At 49.2% G+C, this 21,479-nt stretch overlaps 2 protein-coding genes across 2 annotated transcripts in view; both read left to right on the forward strand.

Annotated features, from left to right (window-relative positions):
• Positions 1–5,112: 5,112 nt before the first annotated feature.
• On the forward strand, positions 5,113–17,513 carry LOC135827600 (leucine-rich repeat flightless-interacting protein 2-like). The gene is made up of 11 exons (XM_065340071.1): positions 5,113–5,343; positions 7,239–7,322; positions 7,895–7,942; positions 8,906–8,962; positions 10,260–10,363; positions 10,597–10,972; positions 11,881–11,986; positions 12,973–13,052; positions 13,396–13,449; positions 15,374–15,424; positions 16,252–17,513. The coding sequence occupies exons 1-11, from the start codon at positions 5,248–5,250 to the stop codon at positions 16,348–16,350; spliced, it is 1,155 nt and encodes a 384-aa protein (XP_065196143.1). The 5' UTR covers positions 5,113–5,247; the 3' UTR covers positions 16,351–17,513.
• Positions 17,514–19,329: 1,816 nt separating this feature from the next.
• LOC135827195 (uncharacterized) overlaps positions 19,330–21,479 on the forward strand; it is a 2,292-nt gene continuing 142 nt past the window's right edge. The window contains exon 1 of the mRNA XM_065339723.1: positions 19,330–21,479. This exon is cut by the window's right edge and continues 142 nt beyond it. Within this exon, the coding sequence (XP_065195795.1) occupies positions 19,330–21,479 (2,150 nt within the window).

Below are 21,479 nucleotides of genomic sequence, written 5' to 3' on the forward strand. Positions count from 1 at the left end.
TGAAGCCACCCCATCGAGCGTTTGGTCGTGTTGCTGTTGACTACGCCGGTCCTTTCCAGACCATACAAGGCAGGGGTCACAGGCGTGCCAAGAGATACCTGTGCCTCTTTACTTGTCTGACGTGTCGCGCGGTACACTTGGAGATGTCATACAGTCTCGACACCAACAGCTTCATCAACGCGTTTGAACGGATAGCCAATCGACGTGGGCTACCCGAGGAAGTTCTATCGGATAATGGAACAAACTTCGTTGGTGGCCAAAGAGAGATTCAAGAGATCTTTACTGGAGATGACCAGGAAAGAATTGGTCAACACTTCGACAAGGTGAAGTGGAATTTCATTCCACCCGGGGCACCTCACTTTGGAGGAGTTCATGAAACGATGATCAAGTCCGCAAAGCTGGCCATCTTTGCCGTTCTGTCTGTGGCTGACATCACAGATGAGGAGCTTCAGACGGCATTATGTGGCGCAGAGAACCTGCTGAATTCGCGCCCACTGACTACGCCATCAGCTGACTTGAAAGATGACTTACCGATCACCCCAAACCATTTCCTGGTTGGCCGAGTGGAAGAGCTCGCCGTCGACGGTACCGACCAACCAAGCAGCCCGCATCAGAGGTGCCGACGTGTACAGGAACTTGCGACACATATCTGGCGCCGCTGGATGACAGAGTGGTTACCTGCTCTCAACCGACGATCGAAGTGGACCACCGAAGAGCGGAACATGGCAGTTGGTGATGTGGTGTTAGTCATTACACCGCACGCTCCACGCGGCAAGTGGCCACTCGGACGCGTACAGCAAGTGATGCCTGGCACAAATGGGCATGTGCGTGTCGTGAAGGTTCTAGTAGGCGGTAAGCTAGTCACACGCCCTATCGTCAAGCTTTGTCCCATCCTACATCGATGAAGATGTTATTAACGGGTCATATCGTACGCATCATATCCTACCTAAGATGACATGTTTTGGCTCTGTTGTGTGAGGAGTTGCGTTATATTCTTGTAGCTGAGTGCTGTGAACTTTATACTATTTTAGGTGTTTTATAGGATTGCTCATTCTATCGGCAATAATAGACGGAGATGTACTTCAAGTATATTGATATTTGCTCTTGTGTTTAACGTGAGCATATCAAGGAGGGGAGTATGATCAGTAGCACTAGTGCGACTTCATGAATAATAGCAGCCTAGGCTTGTTGGTTTGGCACGAAGGTAGTGAAGTAATAGTTCGATACATCCGCACATTTGCATATGTTGTGTTTTGCGGAACTGTATGCTATGCCTTAGGTTTCATTTTATCACCTACATTTCACGCTTGTTAGGTTTCTCACACTCAGTGCACCTCACACTTGCTTTACTTGCGAACCCTTTCAGTTGTTGTAGAATAAGAGCGTGTGTAGCAGTGAGTTTTTCTCTCTCGCTGTAACATTTTGGATTCGTGGCGAAGAAGTGAAGAATTGTGTTTCCTACTACTACAGGACTTGTTGCGTGTTGTGCGTGCGGGTTGAGATCACCGAGGGTTCTCACCAGTATCCAAGGCCATTCTTCTGTCCCCGGGGAAAATCACGATTCCGGGGCCGCGTTTTTTCCGCGTTTTTTGAACTTTTTTGTTGCACTACACGTACACACAGCTACAGTACAGTGCACTGTTCGGTCAGCAAAATATCATCGTGGCGGCTTTGTACTCAAATATGACGAGTGCTTTATTCTTTATTTCCACGATGGCCCATGGCCAATAAGGAAGATAATATGATTCAAATCAGTCCAGAATCATGTAACATCAGTCTAGCAAGTAAGGAAACCAACACATTGCAGGGGGATGGGGTTACGATGGAGTACAGTGTGAGCTACTACAGGAGCATATGGATGATAGAATGAGGCTAGACGTCATTGATGGTGGCGCTACACCTTTCCGGCACCTTTCAGAGGGTCAAAAATCGAATTTTGGATTTTGACCCCATTTTCTCTTCCAGACCCTCTGGGTAGGATCTAGGACCCAACCGAACATCCCGAAAATTTGAAGTGAATTGCTTCAGCAGTTTTTGAGATATGGACTTTCAAAGCCCGCTATTGTCAAAAATGGTAGTCTGTCCCCGGGGAAAATTGCGGAAAAAAATCGCAAAAAACGCGGCATAATATGGCATAATTTGCGGTGAATTTGCGGTAAATATGCGGTAAATATGCAGTGAATATTATTGATATCATCTCGCGGCGGCAAGTTTGCAGTTGATACGAGGCAATTTTCAGTGAGTATGTAGTGAAATCAATCAGTTACAAGTCTCTGGTGTAAGCGCTCGTCATATTTGAATACAAAGCCGCCACCGGATGAGACGTTGCTGACCGAACAGTGCACTGTGTGTACGTGTAGTCACTGTAGTGCAACAGAAAAGTTCAAAAAACGCGGGAAAATCGCGGAAAACGCGGTCTTTTAAAAATCGCAAAAACGCGGAAAAAACGCGGCCGCGGAATCGCAATCTTCCCCGGGGACAGGGTAGTTTATTATTATTATAATGCATTCCCGCGGCGGCGTCAACAGTGCAAGTGCAAGTCACCCATGCACAAACACAGTCCACACGTTCGCTTATGCTGGACATGGTAAGAGAAGCAGTTGATATATAATAGGAGACATAAAGAAAACAAGCACAAACGTAGCTGTAAATCCTTTGTGTATAGAATGTTTAAAGGGGAAGTATACCCTAAAATCAAATTTTCACCAGTTGTAGTCTTCTGGGTGCTGAGTCGAATGGTCTTGGTCCGAGGAAGCTGCGACGCTCCCTTCCTACTTGAATCCCAATCGAACTCGCGCACTTCCACCGAAACTGGGTGACTGCGCCCTACTAGATGGGGATTTGTATGCAAAATGTCACTAAAAGCGCCATTTCGTTCTTATAAAAGCACGGATGACCGCGATTGGCCCATATGTTGTAGTCTTTTGGACGCTGAGTCGACTGGTTTTGGTCCGAAAAGGCTGCGATGCAGCGTTCCTCCTTTATTCCCAATCGAACATGGTTGAACAAGCGGTCACGTGCTCCTGGGTGCCCAAATCACCTGGTCACCGCGCCAGCAGGCGACAACTTTCACACCAAGGTTCAACTCGAGTTCAACTCGAGTGACAGGACTGCACCCAAAAAAGGTCAAACAGGCTAGTAAGTTGTACCCTGCAGGCACGGTGACCAGGTGACTGGTGTACGCAGGAGCACGTGACCGCTTGTTCAACCATGTTCGATTGGGAATAAAGGAGGAACGCTGCATCGCAGCCTTTTCGGACCAAAACCAGTCGACTCAGCGTCCAAAAGACTACAACATATGGGCCAATCGCGGTCATCCGTGCTTTTATAAGAACGAAATGGCGCTTTTAGTGACATTTTGCATACAAATCCCCATCTCGTAGGGCGCAGTCACCCAGTTTCGGTGGAAGTGCGCGAGTTCGATTGGGATTCAAGTAGGAAGGGAGCGTCTCAGCTTCCTTGGACCAAGACCATTCGACTCAGCACCCCGAAGACTACAACTGGTGAAAATTTGATTTTAGGGTATACTTCCCCTTTAAAGTATATTGAGCAAAATGGTAGTAGGTAATAGTAAATTCAAAAATTCAAATTTTAACGCATTAGAATTTACATTACACATGTTTTGCGTGTAACTTTGATTTCGCTGGCATTTTAGCGATGAAACTTCGCGGAAAGGCTGAACATCTCCCTGGTTTCATCTTGCTGCGCCCCACGCTGCACCGAGACGCAGCGTGATGGTGGGGCATTGACGGTTCTGCCGACCTGTGCGGCTGTGGTCTCGGCATCACGGCCAAAAACACGTGTGTGTGTGTGTGTTTGTTTGTTTGTGTGTGTGCGCACGCGTGCACGCACTTGCTTGTTTGCCGTCCCTGCGGGAAATTGCGGAAAAATGTGTCGAAAACTTGCGCAAGAAATTGCGGCAGAAAACAACAAAAAATGCGGCGAAAAGTGCGGAAAGATGCGGAACTTGCCGGCATGCCAGCGGAATTATTTGCAGAAAATTGCGGATTTGGGCCAAATCACGAAACTTGTTGCATTGTTAGAATCGTTATTTGCGCAGCATATCTACTCGGGAGTGGTACAAGTCGTGCTGTGCAAGTAACCTACATGATCATGGAAAGTACTGTGTGAAAAGTGCATAATAATGTGAGATATAGTGCAGAAACAACAAAAAAACACGGGAAATCGCGGATTTTGCTCGAAATCGCGGGTTTGGGCCAAATCGCGAAACTTGTTGCATCCGTGGAATCGCGATTTCCTGGAGGGACAGTACAGTGTGTCTGTGCATGCACATGTATGTAGCTGCATACGCACAAACGTGTACATGGCATTGCAGAGCTTGTACATGCACGGACGTGCGTTCATGATAGATGTGCCGCGGGACTAGCTACAGACGTGTTGATCTGCTTGTGCAGTATCTGTGTTACTGATTCACTCCTGTTGCTGCAGATCATATCCCAGTCATATTGCAGCTAGTTTTTAGAACCATGACTTAGGAGATGCAATGATTATGTGATGAGAATACTACTACTGTACGAGTAGCAGGGAAGCTTAGTCGGATGCACTGTAGGACGAGGGCCTAAGGATGTATCCAAACCGTGCCAATCAAAGGCAAAGCCCTACCTGTTTGCTAGAATTGTTCCTCGGGTGCGAGCGTCGCGCTCAAACTCGAACAGAATGAGATCCTGATTTAATTCACAGTCAAGACGCGATGACCCATCTGCAGTGGACAGCTTGCACCCGGCACGGCAGACAACCTGTTCCGTGTTCATGGTGTTCGCAGCCCTACATAGCCTGCTGCAAACGAAGCCGGTACACGCAGGAAGATCTACACAACACAGCTTCCACCTTCGTTTCTGCCAGGAAAATCTCCATTCATATCGCGAGACCGACCGGCCTGCACTAGTGCACTGCTGACATGATCGGGCTAATGAAACTGAAAATAATTTTTTCCATGATTATGATTTTGAGAGACCGAAAAAAATAATAAAAAGTAAACTTTGACGTGTTTCGCATAAAAGAAGATGCTGACCAGGATTTCAGCCACAATACTCAGAATGTAACTCTGATTATGATGGGGTTTCCGTCGTAAAACGAGCCAAAATTCGGGTGTGTTTCTTGTTCGGCAGGGAGGCGATGCTGAGAAGGGCTTCTTTCCACATCGCCAAGGCGACTCGTGTAAACAGAAGCAAGTGGGCTCCTCAGCAAGCTCTGAGCCCCAGTGAGGGCTGCATGTTGTGAGTTGTAATGGCGTCCAATGGTCAGAACGCCGATGGAGGCAGAGCTCGAGGTCCCAAGGAGGCCTCTGCGGAGGAGAGAGCCATACAAACGATGATGGACAAGGTAAAACTGCTTAGAACTAAAAGATCAAGAAATGCTAAAAACTTCAATTGCTACCCATACCAATAACCTGTCAATGTGTGATTAGATATTGGCGATCTCTTTCGGTTCTGCCAATTCTGTGTGACTGATGCAGTGAAGATCTTTATGTAGAGCAGTTGCTGAAAGTGTAGATGTCTTTTCGTAAAGTTGAGGCTTCTGAACACTGTTTTGCTGCTGCCTATTTTGCTTTTCAACTCCGGTGTAAATTCACGCCTGCTTTCGTCTGCGCAACAGACCGTTACGTATGATGTTACTTTGCATACACGAACTCTGTTTCTGAAGTGTCGCTCGCCCCTGTGCTCTCTGGATGGCAAACCCCGACTCCGATAAGAAAGAAAAAACTGAGTTGGGGCGTCTCGGTGGAGACGAATCGAACGGCAAAGACAAATAATTCCCACGACCATAGACTACACATTTTGTCGCAGTGAATAGGCTTCTGCTTGTGGTCCGTTGCATCACGGGGAATGTTTCAAACAAACACAACACCGTGTAGTGTTGGGTTACACGGTTTACAAAAAGAGCAGCACTCAAATCCAGGCAGGATTTTAAAACAAGAAGAATGCATGTACATGTAGATGTTTTCCTTGAGCATGTAAAACGGGGTGCTTGCACTTTAGTTCATTTGTTGTGTGTCTTGTGATGTCGGCTGGCGTCGGAGTGAAGAATGAGATCTTGTTAGTCTAGAGATCTTGTCAGTAGTAATCCTGCTGGTGTGTGTATGTGTGTGCGCGCGCGCGTGTGTGTGTGTGCGCGCGTGTGTGTGTGCGCGCGTGTGTATGTGCCCGTGTGCAATGCGTATAACCGGCTTTGGCATAGAGGACACAACATACTCCTGTTGAGTATGGGCATGAGTATGATGGACTTGCAAACACCGCGTGACCATCATGCCGATGCCTATCAAGTGCTTCAAGATCATTCAGAGCTTCCGATAGTACCCTCCCTGTGAATTCACATACACACGCACACACACATACACATCCGCACATGTACGCACACACACACACACACACACACACACACACACATACACATCCGCACATGTACGCACACACCTCACACACACACACACACACACACACACACACACACACACACACACACATTTGTGATCACCCATATCGATATCATGTAATTAGGCAAATTTGCCTGTTTGTTCTTCGACTCTAAATAAACAAACAACAAACACATACACAGACAGCTGGCCTAGCTGAGGTACAGTATACAGTCTATGCTTCCCAAGTGCTCTGTCTTCACTCCTCTATCAATCTAAGGCTGCGTTTACACGACAACGCTGGGGATAAAAACGCAATCAAACCCTTTCGGATGCATGGTTCATTTACACGGTACACGAAGCAAAACGGAAAAGTTGTACACCGGAACGGAACAAAACCAAAACGCTGGCCAAGGTGGAAGAATTTGAAAACGGAAATGTTCTGCCGGATAAATGTGTTACCGTCACCTTTGTTTCGTTTTCACGCGTTCACACGGATCCGGCAATCCGAAAAAATTGCAATGTTCGTCATGTGAGAAGTGTTGTCGTGTGGCCTGTTTTCAACTATTACTTTTAAAACTATGGTTGGTGGTTCCACGACAACACTTGACACATGAGGAACTGTGGCGGATACTTTGCTCCCGTGTACACGCGTGAAAACGATACGAAAGGAGACCACCTCGGATCAGGTTTGATCGTGTAAACGCACAAAACAGAAAAAAAGAAATGCGGGACCGAAAACGGAAAACTGGCCGTGTCTTGTCGTGTAATCGCAGCCTCAGCTTCTTTGCCCTTTCTTTATCCATCAACCTCTCACTCGCTTGCTCTACTTACCTCTATCTCATTGTGTCTATCTGTCTCTTAGGGTGAGCAAGACCTAGCGATGAAGAGAGAAGCCAGGGCAAGAGCGCGTAAACTTCGCTTTGAAGAGCTTCAGCGACAGAAGGAGGTGGGCCTTGTTCTCTCTGTTGTATAATTACCCTTCTTCCAGTACTCTATGTGGATCAGTCGTCATGCGAAAGTGAACCTGTGGGTGTGGGTGTGGGGGTGTCTGTGTGTCTGTGTATTATGTTCGTGCGTGTGGTGTGTGTGTGTGTGTGTGTGTCATATGGTACAGTGGTATGTGCAGTCGATTTCCAATCAAGAGGTTGCAGGTTCAGTTCCCGACGATTATGGTCACACACGTCTTTCTTCTGTTTCTCAGACTCCTGACTTTTCTTTCGTTCTCCTGGGTGGTTACCAACAGCCAGTGTATGCCGGAGTATGTGGTGTGATGTGTGTGCGGGAAAAGAAAAATGAAAAAGACCAAACAAGGAGGGATTCACTGGCCAGAAAAAGCCACTTCAAATAACTGTGTGGCGTAGACCAGGCTGAATAGTGGTGGTCAATTCTTCAGCCTTGCAAGCTGTTGAATGGTGCAATCGCAGCACAAGTTGCTATGGCTTCTGTTGTAGGATCGCACACATCAACGTGTCGTTCCTAATTTCATGTGCTTATTTGCTTGTTTCCCTTGTTTTGCAGAGTGAAGAGCGTGAAGGTGATGGTGCCAGTGCAGCACCTAGAAGTACTGTGAGTTGTTGTTAGTGTTGCTGCTGTCAATGCACTGCTACAGTCTAGTCAGAAGGAAGAAAAGAGATGATACTTGACTATTGTTATGGCAGTAGAAAGGATCCACCGTTCACTGTGCACTGCGCCCAAGGCAAAGGTGGTGGGTACGTTGAAGGGTCGTAGCAAAAGTTTTCTGTCGTCCCTGAAACGAACATCGTTCATTTCGCACTCGGACCCCTCCCCTCCCTCTGAAACAAACACAGCTTGGTATGCTGGACGACGAAAATCGCATGCATGTACATGTCATATGTACAGTGTCGGTCGACTTGCGATTTTGCCCCCCCCCCCCCCCCCCCCCAACGAATTATGTTCGTTTCTGGGACGACAAAACAACTTTTGCGACGGCCCCTAAGTTCCAAGACCCACCACCTTTGCCTTGATGCGTGTATGGAATGAATGCGCAGTGGACCCTTTTCATTGCCATCATTAAATCATTGTCTCCGTGTAGGTTGTGACACACGTTATCTTGCTGTTGGCCATGAACGGATCAAACTTTGAGCTTTTGAATAAACGACAGGCGGACAAGTATTAAGTAACTGTGATGTAGAGGACGAGCCGCATTGACGCTTGGTCATTTTATTCGACCCGTGACAACCGCATTCACCGCCATGTTATCGCCAGGTGTGTGTTTGCCATCATATGAATCGACCACGTGACAACCGATAGAGACAATGTGCAATGGTGTACACTGGTTGTAACCAAGTGTCAATTCAGCTTGTCCTCTTTATCACGGTACTTTGAAGTTGTTTGAATGATTTTTGCAATGAAGGATAAGCTAAGGAAGACGGCAGGCTGTGTTTCTGCCCTGCTGCTGCTGTTGGTGGTATAAGTTGCTATGACGTGACATTTGTGATGATGTTACTACTCTGTAACTCACGGCGGTGTGTGTGTCTGTGAATGTGTTGACTTTGTTGTAATGCACAGAGCTCCTCAATGAGACTAGATTTAGAGGAGAACTTACCCGAGGACCCGTCTGAACGGGTACGTACTCATCGACTACGAGATGTTGTGTCTTTGCGTTAGGTGTTGATGATGCCGCTGCTGCTGCTGCTGCTACTAATGCTGCTATTGCTGCTGATAGTGATGCTGGTACAGTCAGACCTCGCTTAACCGCACACATCTGTTTTCCACAAAAATATCCGGATAGGCGAGGTTACCGGATAACTGAACACACATACTGTATATGCATGTGGCATGTCAAAAGCAGTGACATCATACATACATGTAGACAGGTCCTATGCAGTACAACTAGCGTGCCCAGTATGTAAAACAAGCGAGAAAAATGACAAGTGCAAGCAACTGAGTGCTGTCCGCACACACCCAGCAGATCAAGTACCTCATTTGCTTGTACAACTCCTTGATACTAGCTTCTGCAAGCGCTAGCCAGCCACATGCAACCGGATACGACGAAGCATTTTGTACACATTATAACCAGTTTGTACACAAAATCATGCACCGGTATGCGGATCGCGAGGTCCGGTTATGTTGTATGCATAACATATGCTGCACATCGGTAACCAGCGATTTTCTTCCGGATGGTGAGGGATCCGGATAAACGAGGACCGGATAAACGAGGTCTGACTGTAGTGTGTTGCTACTAATGCTGCTATTGCTGCTGATGGTGATGCCCTTTCCTCCGGTGCTGCTGCTGCTGCTATTGGTGATGCTGCTGCTGCTACTTCTGCTGATGCTGCTGCTGCTGATGCTGCTGCTGCTGTCATTCTATCATAACGCCATGATTACTGGCATGCCTACCCGTAACTAGAGAATGGCCTTCGCTGCTGAAACAGGCGCGGCGGAACCGATCCGGTTGGTCAGGCCATGGCCGGACCAACTTTTTGGCCGCCGGCATGTGTCTATTGCTGAGGGGGTCATGTGTCTACCCTCCATATCATACACAAACTGTATGAAAGTCATTTGTCTACCCTCCATATCATACACAAACTGTATGAAAGTCATGTGACTACCCTCCATACCATACACAAACTGTATGAAAGTCATGTGTATACCCTCCATATCATACACAAACTGTATGAAAGTCATGTGACTACCCTCCATATCATACACAAACTGTATGAAAGTCATGTGACTACCCTCCATATCATACACAAACTGTATGAAAGTCATGTGACTACCCTCCATATCATACACAAACTGTATGAAAGACTAGGATATGACAGGACTAATCAAAAACTGCTTCCACCAGCCCTGTGAAAGAAGTTAATGATGAGATTTCATTTTTCGTTTCATTTCTCATGTTCTTTTCTTCCATGTTTAGCTTGTCTTCATCAACCAGCAGCTGAAAGACACACTGCTGTTGAATTCACAGCTACATTCGGACAAGATGCAGCTCGTCTACCAACTGGATCTCTACAAGGATAGGTGAGCAGTGCTGGGCTGCCCGTGCGTGTGTGAGTGTGCACACATGTGTGCACGTACGTGTGTATGTGTATGTACGTGTGTACGTATGTGTGTGCGTGCACGCATGTGTGTATGTATGTGTGTGCGCGGGTGTCGGTTTGCTGATGTGCACGTCTATATGCTTCGCTATGATTGCATGTATGTGCACCGACAGCCAAATCCGCTCCGCTCTGCGTGTGTGTGTTCACGTGCAGACTTGAAGATTTCGACCAGGACGTGATCGAGCTGAAGCACTATAACCGCGCCACCAAGCAAGACCTGGCTGTCACTCAGCACCAGCTGCAGCTACACGAGCAACAGGTGCTGCGCCTCCGCCAGGAGATCGAGGCGCGCGACACCTACCTCAAGGACTGCAACATCCCCTGGCCCCCGCCACCCAAGGAGGACGTCGAGCCAGCCAAGGGGCCCGACTCGGCGTGCGACAGCGAGAGCATGTTGCCTCCTCTGGACGGGCAATGGTCGCGGTCGGCGTCGCGTGGCAACTCCTACGACATGGACGACCTGAATGGCGACGACAAGAAGAAGAAGATGGACTCGCATGCGCGCGAAAAGCAGTTCCTTCTCGAACAGGTGCGGCACATGGTTGCACACACACACATGCACACACACACACACGTACGTATATATAGTATGTGATTGCATTGCACCAGTAATCAGCACATGCAAGGGTGCATGAGCTCCCAAGAGTGTGCAACTCTGGATACACTTTTTATGGGGTCCACCGACGGCGAAAATTCACCTCACATAGTGTAGTGTTCCCGTTGTACATTCCCAGCCAGTTTTTAGCGACCGGTAGAGTTGAAAACAGCACTCCTTGAAAGAACCCCACTCAGCTTATGCGAGTCGTCAGCATGATCATGGTAGATATTCGGACTGCATGCCCGCTAGCCTTCGTTGCACGTAGTACAATTCGTACTTTGAACATGTGAAGTGGGTTTTATACCAGTTGTCACTTTTGCAATATTGGAGAGATTCCGAAGTTGAGCAACTTTACGTAAGTGGGCGGGAAACCCTGTGAATTAGCGAGTTTGCACTCGCTCCACTTACGGAAAGTTGTCCTGCGTAGAGTATGTAGTTGGGTGGCTCTGCTAGCGGATGTGCTCCGTAAGGCGATTGGTGTTTAAGTTTATGCCTCTCTCCCTAGGTCGTACACGGTCACGTTTGGAGTTGCCAAGGGCAGTGACGCGATTCGAAAACTCCGTATGGCGCAACACGGCTCCGCATGCAGTATTCGTACCACTTTCCGTAGATTGACTAAGTTTTCACTAAACGTAATAACGTTGTGCAGACCTCTCTGGTGTCTGGGTCCACACTCACAACCCCTGTGTTAAAAATAGAAAAAATGGTGATAATGGCGCGAACTGCCGTTGATTGTGATAGCGAAGTAGTGCACTTACTTTCGCTCGTATGCATGTGCATGGCCTTGTTTTCAATTTCCTGTGTGTGTGTGTGTGTGTGTGTGTGTGTGTGTGTCACAGATCGGCCGCTTAAAACAGGAAGTAATACTTCTCAAGAACGAGTTGCAGAGCCAGGCGCTCACTGCGGCGGGTGCAGAGAATGGCGCAGTCGGCCGAGACGTCATGCGTAAGTTTCTACTGTATCAGGGCTGCCACACTTGAAGGGAGAACAATCTGACGGGGTGCTGGGGTGTCCCCGGTGAATTTTTTTTAGGAAAATGGCTCGCTGTCGGGGCCCCAGAACACATTTTTAACTGTCCACACACGTGCAAGCACGCGTGCATTTTACAGCTACATGTACATGTACATGTACAATGACTGGCCAAACGCGACCTGGAAGCGCCGAATGGCCAACTGGACTAAAAAGCGCTCAAAATAAAATAATCGGTTGTCCCTCTTTGGGAACAAAATCGGTTGGTTTGTCCGACAGGCGATCAAAATCGGATGGTTTCCGAAAAATCGAAGCAAGTGGCAGCCCTGCTGTATAGTGTTCACTTTTCTGAATTTTGTTTTAAACCCTTTTGCGTGTGCACATACCTGTACAATCATGCTATAGAGTTGAGATTCACATCAGTTGGTCATGTGACTAAATTTGTGTAGAAAGTGATCATGTCATGTGACCAGTGGAACCAACATGGCTACAGACGACATGTGACCCATCGATGCAGGGTTTGTGTGGACTGTGGAGTTGCAACCAATATGGCTGCCCCAGTCATGTGACTAAATTTATGCAGAAAGTGATCACGTCATGTGGACAGTGGAACCAACATGGCCACCAACATCATGTGACACACACATGCAGGGGTTGAGTGGAGTTGTAACCAACATGGCTGCCTCGTGTGCCGGGTCATGTGATAGATGTAGATGGGAAACCACTCTGTAGTGGACACGGGTCTGAATTCTTTTTCAACCCTGTGTTTGCGTGTGTGGCGGCGCTCGTGACGTGTGGTGATGTTCAAAACTATCTCAGTAGCCGTCTATACCGACCCTTGGCTGTTGCTGTCTCTCTCTCTCTCTCTTTGATGTGTGGTTAACTACTGTATCTGATCCTTGGCTGTTGCTGTCTCTCTCTCTCTCTCTCTCTTTGATGTGTGGTTAACTGTGTGTGTGTAGGTGACACAGCACGTCTGCTAAGTGAGTACAAGACCAAGCTGCTGGCTTTGGAAACAGATAAGACAAGACTGGAGGGTCAGGTGAGTAGCTGACAATGCTAGCTGTGTGGGTCCTCTTGTTTTCTTGCATGCACACTCTCTCTCTCTCTCTCTCTCTCTCTCTCTCTCACACACACACACACACACACTCACACACACACACACACACTCACACACACACACGCCCACACATTATTTGGCTTGGCTCACAACCATCCAAAATGCACGATCCCGTTGCACTTTCGTCTGGGCAAACTCTCAGCTCCCACGTTGCGCTCAACCTACCATTTTGCAGTATGCTTCTTGCCCCTGCTGGTCATCGTGTGGTGGGTTGTTAACATAGACTTTGCCTTGTGTGTGTGCTGGTCATTTGTAATGTTATCAGATGCAGCGTGCCGACACGCAGCTGAAGCGCTTACGAACACAGCGCGAGGAAGCGGTAAGCATAGCAGGAAGATTCTCTCTCTCTCTCCTCTCTCTCTCTCTCTCTGTCTCTCCCTCTCTCTCTCTCTCTCTCTCTCTCTCCCTCCCTCTTTCTCTCTCTCTGTCTGTCTGTCCCTCTCTCTATTCATCTGTCTCGCATGCACACGGACACACATTGACTGACTGACACACACACACGGACACGCACACACACACTCTCTCTCTCTATCGCTCGCTCTCTCTCGCTCTCTCTCTCTCTCTCTCTCTCTCTCTCTCTCTCTCTCCCTCTCTCTCCCCCCCCCCCCCTCTCTCTCTCTCTCTCTCTCTCTCTCTCTCTCTCTCTCTCTCTCTCTCTCTCTCTCTCTCTCTCTCTGACACCCTAGTAGTTTTATTGACCACAGCCAGTGCCAGTGTTGGTGGAATGTGAGCTAGTAAGAAAGATCGAAATCGTTCTGATATGCGTGGGCAATCACACCCACCAGAGTGCCATCGGATACAGGTGTGAGTGTCGCACAGACTGAAGCTCGCTTAGCGCAGGCTAGTATAGTGAAATCTGTGTAAGACGACCGCTCAAGGGACCTGCAAAATGTGGCCTCTGTTACCAGGTGGTCTCCTTATCCAGGGTCATATGACTGTGAATAGCACCCCTTGGTCCTGGTTGTAGTGGTCTTCCTTGACAGGTTTTACTGTATTGAACTTGCTGCAGACTTCGCTCCAGTAGCTAACGGACAGTGATGTGCTGCTTGTTGACGTGCTGGCTTTTCCATGGCCACACGCCACTGCATAAACATGTTCAAAAAAAGTATAAAGTTAGCTGGATTCGCGGCCGCATCACCTGACTGTGTTGAGGAACACAGTCATCAAGCAAAGGCATTCGCATCGGCGGGCCACCACCACTTCGCCCATGATTTCCTCAATGTCGAATGCAGACCTCACAAGCGAGTCAGGGTAGACGTCTCTCAAACCAGCTGGCATGTACTAGCCCCGTAACCCCATAGCCCGCATCCTTGTTGCCCTCACTTTGAGCCATTGAGTACAGTACAGTCGGGCGCCGAAGAACTGGGGGTCAGGGTTCTAGCCTAGCCCGTTCTTATTTTTAGCGAACACAGCAGTTTCGTTCTTATTCGATGGTACAGTCTTACATGACACATTTATGCAGAGTTATACGTCTGAGCGTACATTATAGTGTACATTACGGTTTCCATTCTTATCTGCAAAAATCCAGCCTAGACCCTTCTTAAAAATTGGTGAAATTCTAGCCTGGCTGTTCTTCAGCGGCCGACAGTACTGTACCCAGTACTGTACCCAGTACTCCGTTTGATGCATGGTCTTGCCAACCCAGGCGTTTCTGCACGGTAGTCTTTGTAGCAAGCCATCTCCGGCATGCATGTGCATGGAGCCCAGGTATGGTATTCGTACTGCGTCCAGGACGGCAATTGCCATTCAAATTTAGGGTGCCAAGTATGCACTTTGGGTCGGATTCCACCGAGCACAACTGTACAGTCAATCTCGTGAGTAACGGCCTCGGGTACAACAACAACAACAACTCTCGAATTACGACACAATCTTCAGATCTAGTGACCATTTGACTATCATGTGGATAGTACTTTCAACTTCACGAATAGCAACAACTCGTGAATAACGACACAATTTTCGGACCTTTTGAGATTTAAAGTGGGTTTTTGATCCTCAATTCGGCCCAAATCGGACTTTCGAAAGCCAACGGGACTGTTTCCGATGAATGGACTGTAGTGACCATTTCACTGGATACGGTCAACCTCAGGAGTAACAACAACTCGTGAATAGCGACACTTTTCTTGTGCACAACAGAGGGTCGCTATTCACAAGGTTGCCTGTGTGTCCATGAATAGATTCCGCCGCCGCCACCCTTGTTTCCAACTCACCTTTTGTCTCTCATCTGTGCTGTTGGCTCCCTGCAGGAGAAGCTGGAGGATGATTTGAAATCTGAACGCCGGAAACTGCAGCGAGATGTGAGTGCTTATCGACTTGTTAACTGGTGTGTGGTTGTGTGCACGTGTGTGGGTGTGTGTGCATGTGTGGGTGGGTGTGCATGTGTATGGTTGTGTGCACGTGTGTGTGTGTGTGTGTGTGTGCATGTGTGGGTGGGTGTGCACGTGTGTGTGTGTGGGTGGGTGTGTGGGTGCATGTGTGGGTATGGTGCTAGTGTGTGTGTGTGTGTGCATCCAGTGCATTTGCAGATTTACGTGCTTCGCTTCCTACAGCCCTGGCGTGCATTGTACTGCTATGTTGTTGTTTTTTTACAAAATACACGACTCACCGGCAGGCACATGGGACTAGCATGGGGTGAGATGGTGCTGGTGGGGCTTGCCATGCTCAACCAATGTGATGTGTGTGTCTCTCTTTCCTTGGGGGCCGAGGGAGGGGGGGGGGGGGGGGGGGGGGGGAGCGGCATGGTTGTGTGCATGTATATGCGTCTGCGTACCGGTGTGTGTATGTGTGTGCATGTGTGTGCGTATGTGTGTACATGTGTACATGTCATGTGTACCGTACTCTACCGGTTATAAGTCGACCTTTTACCTTGATATGACTACAAATCGAAAGCGAAAAGGTTGGTCGACTCACAACAGGGATTCGACTTCTAACCGTGAACCATCGGTATCTGAACGAAAAGTATATTGGCTTTACAGCTAAAATGGATTGATGTTTTCATCTATCAATATTTTTCATAACGAAACTCTCCTCGACCCATCCATAAACGAATTTTTTTTTCGTTTTGTGTAAAATATTGATAATTATGGACGGCCCCGTATTGCATTGCTTTATGTGTTCCCTACAGGTACGACAAGCCCTCAGTCACGCTGAGGAGCTGGAGTTGGAGAACGAGCGACTGCAGAAGCGCATTGAGACACTGCGCAAGCGTCACCAGAAGGAATAGACCAGCAGTGTGTGCGTGTGTGTGTGTGTGTGTGGAGACCCGTTCCAGGATGGCGCTTTACTCTCTATTTACGGTGCGTGTATGTGTACGTGTGTGTGTGTGTGCGCGCGTGTACGTGTGTGTGTGTGTGTGTGTGCATGTCACTGTTGACATCTGCGACCAGGTCCATCTTCTTTTCCTCTTGACTATATTTGGAGATTCTTGAGTTTATCTAATATCCTGCGTACGCGTGCTGTGGTGTGTGGCTGTGTGCACTTGCACATAATACAGCTTGAGCGCAAGTATTATGTACGGCTGATTGTTATGCTATTTAGGCGCTTCTCTTGTTGCTGAGAGGCCCCGGACTAGGGTCTGCAGATGTATGTCTGTATGTACTCTGCTCCTGTTTTCTTGTGTCTTTGTGTGTGTGTGTTACAGCGTACCCGCTTCTTTTTGTTGGTGTGAAGTGTTTGCGTGGCTTGCCCGCTAGCAGACTGCTGCACTATCACGTCTGCGTGGTGTTTTGTCTTTTGCGCTTAGTTTGCCCGTCCGTCGCGTTTGTCGCCACCATCAAGTAGTTTGCCTGTGTGTTTGGCAAGCCACCGATTTGAGCCCTATCCGCCCCTCTTAGTTTCCTCCCCGAATCCTCCAAACAAGCACGTGCACATCTCGTGTGCGTGTGTGTGCGTTTGTTCATGTGCCCACTGCGGGATCGGCTACTGGCAGGTGTGTACATTTTCGTGTCTTCAGATGCGGCCTGCTCCCCCATCGCTGGCTGTATTGTGAGTGGTGAAGAGCTATGGTTCTCCCGTGGCGCTGTTGTCATCAAACATAATGGCACTCTCCAGTTATTCTCTTCCCCCTTCTTCGTTTTTCTTCCTCTCTTTACTTGTTCTGAACGTCATTCTCTCCGCCCCTGTAGCCACATTGTTGTTATACCCTAACAGCCCAGCCCTTATTCCCTTCGCACAGCGCAACTGCTTCTATCACTACCTTTTCTTTCCTTCCAGTATATTCGTTCCTTTCTCTCTTAGTTGTGTGTGTATATATATGCTTTATGATTATAGAACACCATTATTATTGTTATTATTATTATTATTGGTACGTGACGGCAAATATACCAATTGTCATTCGATGCCTGCAATCTGCTATGTGATTGCTACGGCTTCCTTGACGACAACGCACGGTGTCATGTCTTGCTGGGAATGTCGTACGACAGAGTGCGTCACTCGAGTTTGCGCCTTCCATCATTTCGCAGGTCTATGGCTGCGCAACGCACGGCGCGTACTTGAGCGACACGACTGGATTTAATGGAGCAGCTCTGTATGTGTGTGCGCGCTGTGAGAGCCTTGGTGTACTACGGTCACACTTGGCATGTTCTTGTGTGGAGCCTAGAGTACAATCATAAGTTTATAACCCCTGGACACGGGGTGGAGATTATGTACTCTTGGTACTAATAGTAATAATATAATTTTCAAAGTAGTAAGAGCTCCAACCAGGGAGTTGTCCAGATTCAGTTGCGTTTGGTCCAGACAAGAGTACATTTATGTACTCTTGGTCCAGACAAGAGTACAATCATTTATTCTTGGTCCAGACCATAGGCGCTAGCAAGAGTACATAACCCGGCGCTAGGCATACCGTATTAAAGACATGTAAAATAATTATAACGAGGAAGTAAACCTAACGTTTTTAACGAATGATATTTCTTCGTAATGATTGTTCTGTTGAGGCAGTATTATATAAATGCCTCATATGTGTTATGTGCGGATAAGGGGCCTTCCGTAAATGCCAATATTTAGTAAACCGTGAAATAATTATTGCGATGGTCTAATTTCTGCGAAATTCGCGAACGCGTGGAAATCGCGAAATTTAGACAGCGCGAAAAGGAGATCCATGAAAGGTTTAGCAAGAATGCCATTCTGCAATCGCAAAATTAAAACCTCGCAAACCTGTCCGGATTCTGAAAACGCGAACTAAAAACGCCGCGAAAATTTCACGCTTTACAGTACTTAGTCGTTTCTCTTCAAACCCCCTCCCTCCCTGAGAAACGAAAACATACAAAATTGTAATGCATGCCTAGCGCCTGCCGGATGCCCATCATGCATGGCATGGCCACCAGCAGCAGGCACCAGGTCACTCTCTTCCTGCAACTACTTTTTTTCTTGACTTCTTTTCTGATTCACCATGCATGGAGTAGTAAAATACCAGGCATTTTTACTACTCCATGATTTTCAATGACTATGACATGTCATTGTCAGTGTCGTTACGTCATAGTGACATCATTGCATGAAGGGGAGTTCCCTGAGCATTTCGCCAGCTCGAAAAGATCATAAAAGAAGTCAAACGGTGCTAGGTGTGCAATGCAGCAGATCTACGACACGAGTTGCTAGAAAAACAAAGCTAGAGAGCAGGAGAGGCGAAACAAGAAACGTTCTTGTTCTGCTGCAGGTTGGTAGTGGCGTGAAACGAGCTATCCCCGACTTGCGAAGGGGAGCTGAGCAGCCTGAATAGTCTCTCCGCGTGTGCCCATGAAGAACTAGTCGTCCGCGCTGTGCCAACGTTTTTATGCAAGATGGAAACCCTCCATCCGCCCTCAATACCCCAGTCTTTCTTGGTGATTTGGTAGGACAAAACGGTATGAAGCATCCAAAGGCACGGTGAGTCGTGAGCCTGTGTTACTGTTATGTCGCAGCGACGTTTAGTGGAGAGCTCTTCAGCGCGGACAGACGTGAACATCGCTAGAGCATTCCTTTCGTGCGTCCGCTACCAAGTCGACCGTTCGCTGTAGTAGCGCTAGCGGTGGCCAACGAGACAGCGATACGGCTACATTGTGAGTTGAAAATACCGTCGTCGGCGCTGGGCCTTGTCCTTGCAAGCGTTCGGGGCTGTTGGCGCTGGGCCTTGTCCTTGCAAGCGTTCGGGGCTGTTGGCGCTCTCTGTTATCACTGTGTTGATCTTCCTGAGTATTTTCCTGACTGGTTTTCGTGTTCTCGTACATTAATGGCGGGCAGGAAGCATTTACGTAACGTGCGCGTAAGGCGCCACTGCCGAGTGACGCCAGTAGTAGAGCGTGCAAGCGTCGCTCACGTCGACTATAGAGAAGCCGGCGAGCTGAGCCGTCCTCCGACTAGCGAGCGCTACGATCAGCAGCGACACAGCCCTTCTACCTCGCTGGAGTCAACCGCTCCTGTGAGTCTGGAGATGCCTGCTGCATCATCTACTTCGGGGCCGTCGCCTTCTCCGGAGGCTAGCGGAACTGAGCAGCGATGCAGTCATGGACCGCAGCGCACAGGGCGTCGGTCGGGCACCCCTAGTCACCGACAGCCGCCGTATGGATTGCGCTCTAGCTGCAGCGAGGGCCCTCAGAATGACGTGCCTCTTTGTAGTAAAGATATGACTCTGAAGGAGTCAGAAGCAGAGATGTGCGTACCTCAGGAAAAGGGTAGCAGCAGCAACACCAGCAGCAGCAGCATCGATAAGCACCGGAGAGAGGAACTATCACACAGCAACGCAACCTTGCCAGTCAGTGCAGCGAGTGAGGCAAGTGGAAGTCCGCAGGATCACCACCGCCATGCGGGAGACGGCGATTGTTGCAACGGCAGTGTTACCAGCTTCTTTACGAGTGCAGCCTCCAGCAACAACATCAGCGGCAGCACCCCCACCACCATCAGCACCACCACCATCAGCAGCAGCAGCACCACCACCACCCCCACCAGCAGCATCAGCGGTACAAGCGGCAGCAGCACCAGCAGCAACATTGTCGGTGCAGTCACAGAGAGCTGGGCTCGGGAGAGTGGGCACAAGAGCGATGACGTACAATCGGTGGCTCACCTTGACGAACGCAACCCGTTCCATCGGCACAGACTGCTCAACATGGCTCTCCAGAAGCGCGCCGCGCTTCGCGAGAGCACTCGCAAGAAGCGCAAGAGCGCGAGCCTGCTGCGCGCCGTGCTCCTGGAGCGTACGATTGCCTGCGAAATGCCGCCGGTATCGACCATCACGCGACTCCAACGCATACTGATGTTGATGACACGTAACCAGGACACCTGCCCAAATCCGGGATCAAATGCCGGCAGTGAGACCGACTTGGGCAGCAGCTGCCAGCAACAAAAACAACAACAGCAGCAGCAGGCGCAACGGCAAGTATCGGTGGCATTAGCTCAGCGTCCACCCACGCCGATACCCGCCGGTGTGCACACCGCAGTAAGCCCAGCGTCAATTATGCCAGCAGCGGCCGCAGTGACAGTGGCAGTAGCAAACGGCCACACAGGACCACAACAGTCGTTGTCGTCGTCATCGACCTTCACCCCTGACGCCGCTGCACTGAACGCCGCCACGATGGATATCAGTCCAGTGACAGCAGCAGCTCCGTCAACACCAGTCCCAGCGTTGTCACAGTCACATCTGTCGCCAGCGTCATCTTCCCCGTACACGATACCCACACCGCTACTGGACGATGGAGAGAATATTTCCGACGAGGAGATCGAGAGCATTCTCGGCTCTGCCGCCTCGTCAGCGGTATCAGCAGGCGGGAGCTACCCAGGCAGCTACCAGCGCGAAGCAGAGTTCTCCGAATGGGCGCAGTCTCTGGTGGCGCACGCGCCCGACGCCCCCTCCATCATATTCTCGCCGTCCCGCGTTGCCGCGACGACCTCGGCCATCGAGCAGTCCGTCCTGGACATGCTCTCGCAGCCGTACGGCCCCGTCACCATGGAGACGGTGAAGGCCTTGCAGGACGACTGTGTTGTTGCCGCTGTCACCGACGGGGATGGCCTTGCTCATGACACCGCCACCACCACTACCGCCGCTGTAGTAGCAGCTATTGTTTCTACGGACACCAGCGGGGAAGAGAAGAAAGGTATATGCGATACAAGCAACGTGTCCACGGGCGCCCCAAACGAGACGCAAGTCAGCAGTGCGGCGACGACAGCAGCAGCAGCAAGCACTATGCGGGTATCTGCGAACACTAAAACAGCAGTGGTGGTGCTGGTACCATCCAGCCAGCGACCGGCGGCGCTGTTCACACGCTCGCTGTCGTCGGGACGCGCTAGTAGTAGCCAATCGCCTGCCACATCACGGCCTTTGAAGCGGCGACGCTCCCTGGACGACTCGTTGCTCGCGGCAAACGGTACAGGCGACGCCAAGAAGCC

The sequence above is a fragment of the Sycon ciliatum genome, chromosome 11 (genome assembly GCF_964019385.1).
Source record: "Sycon ciliatum chromosome 11, ocSycCili1.1, whole genome shotgun sequence".
In the NCBI taxonomy this organism is placed as follows: Eukaryota; Metazoa; Porifera; class Calcarea; order Leucosolenida; family Sycettidae; genus Sycon; species Sycon ciliatum.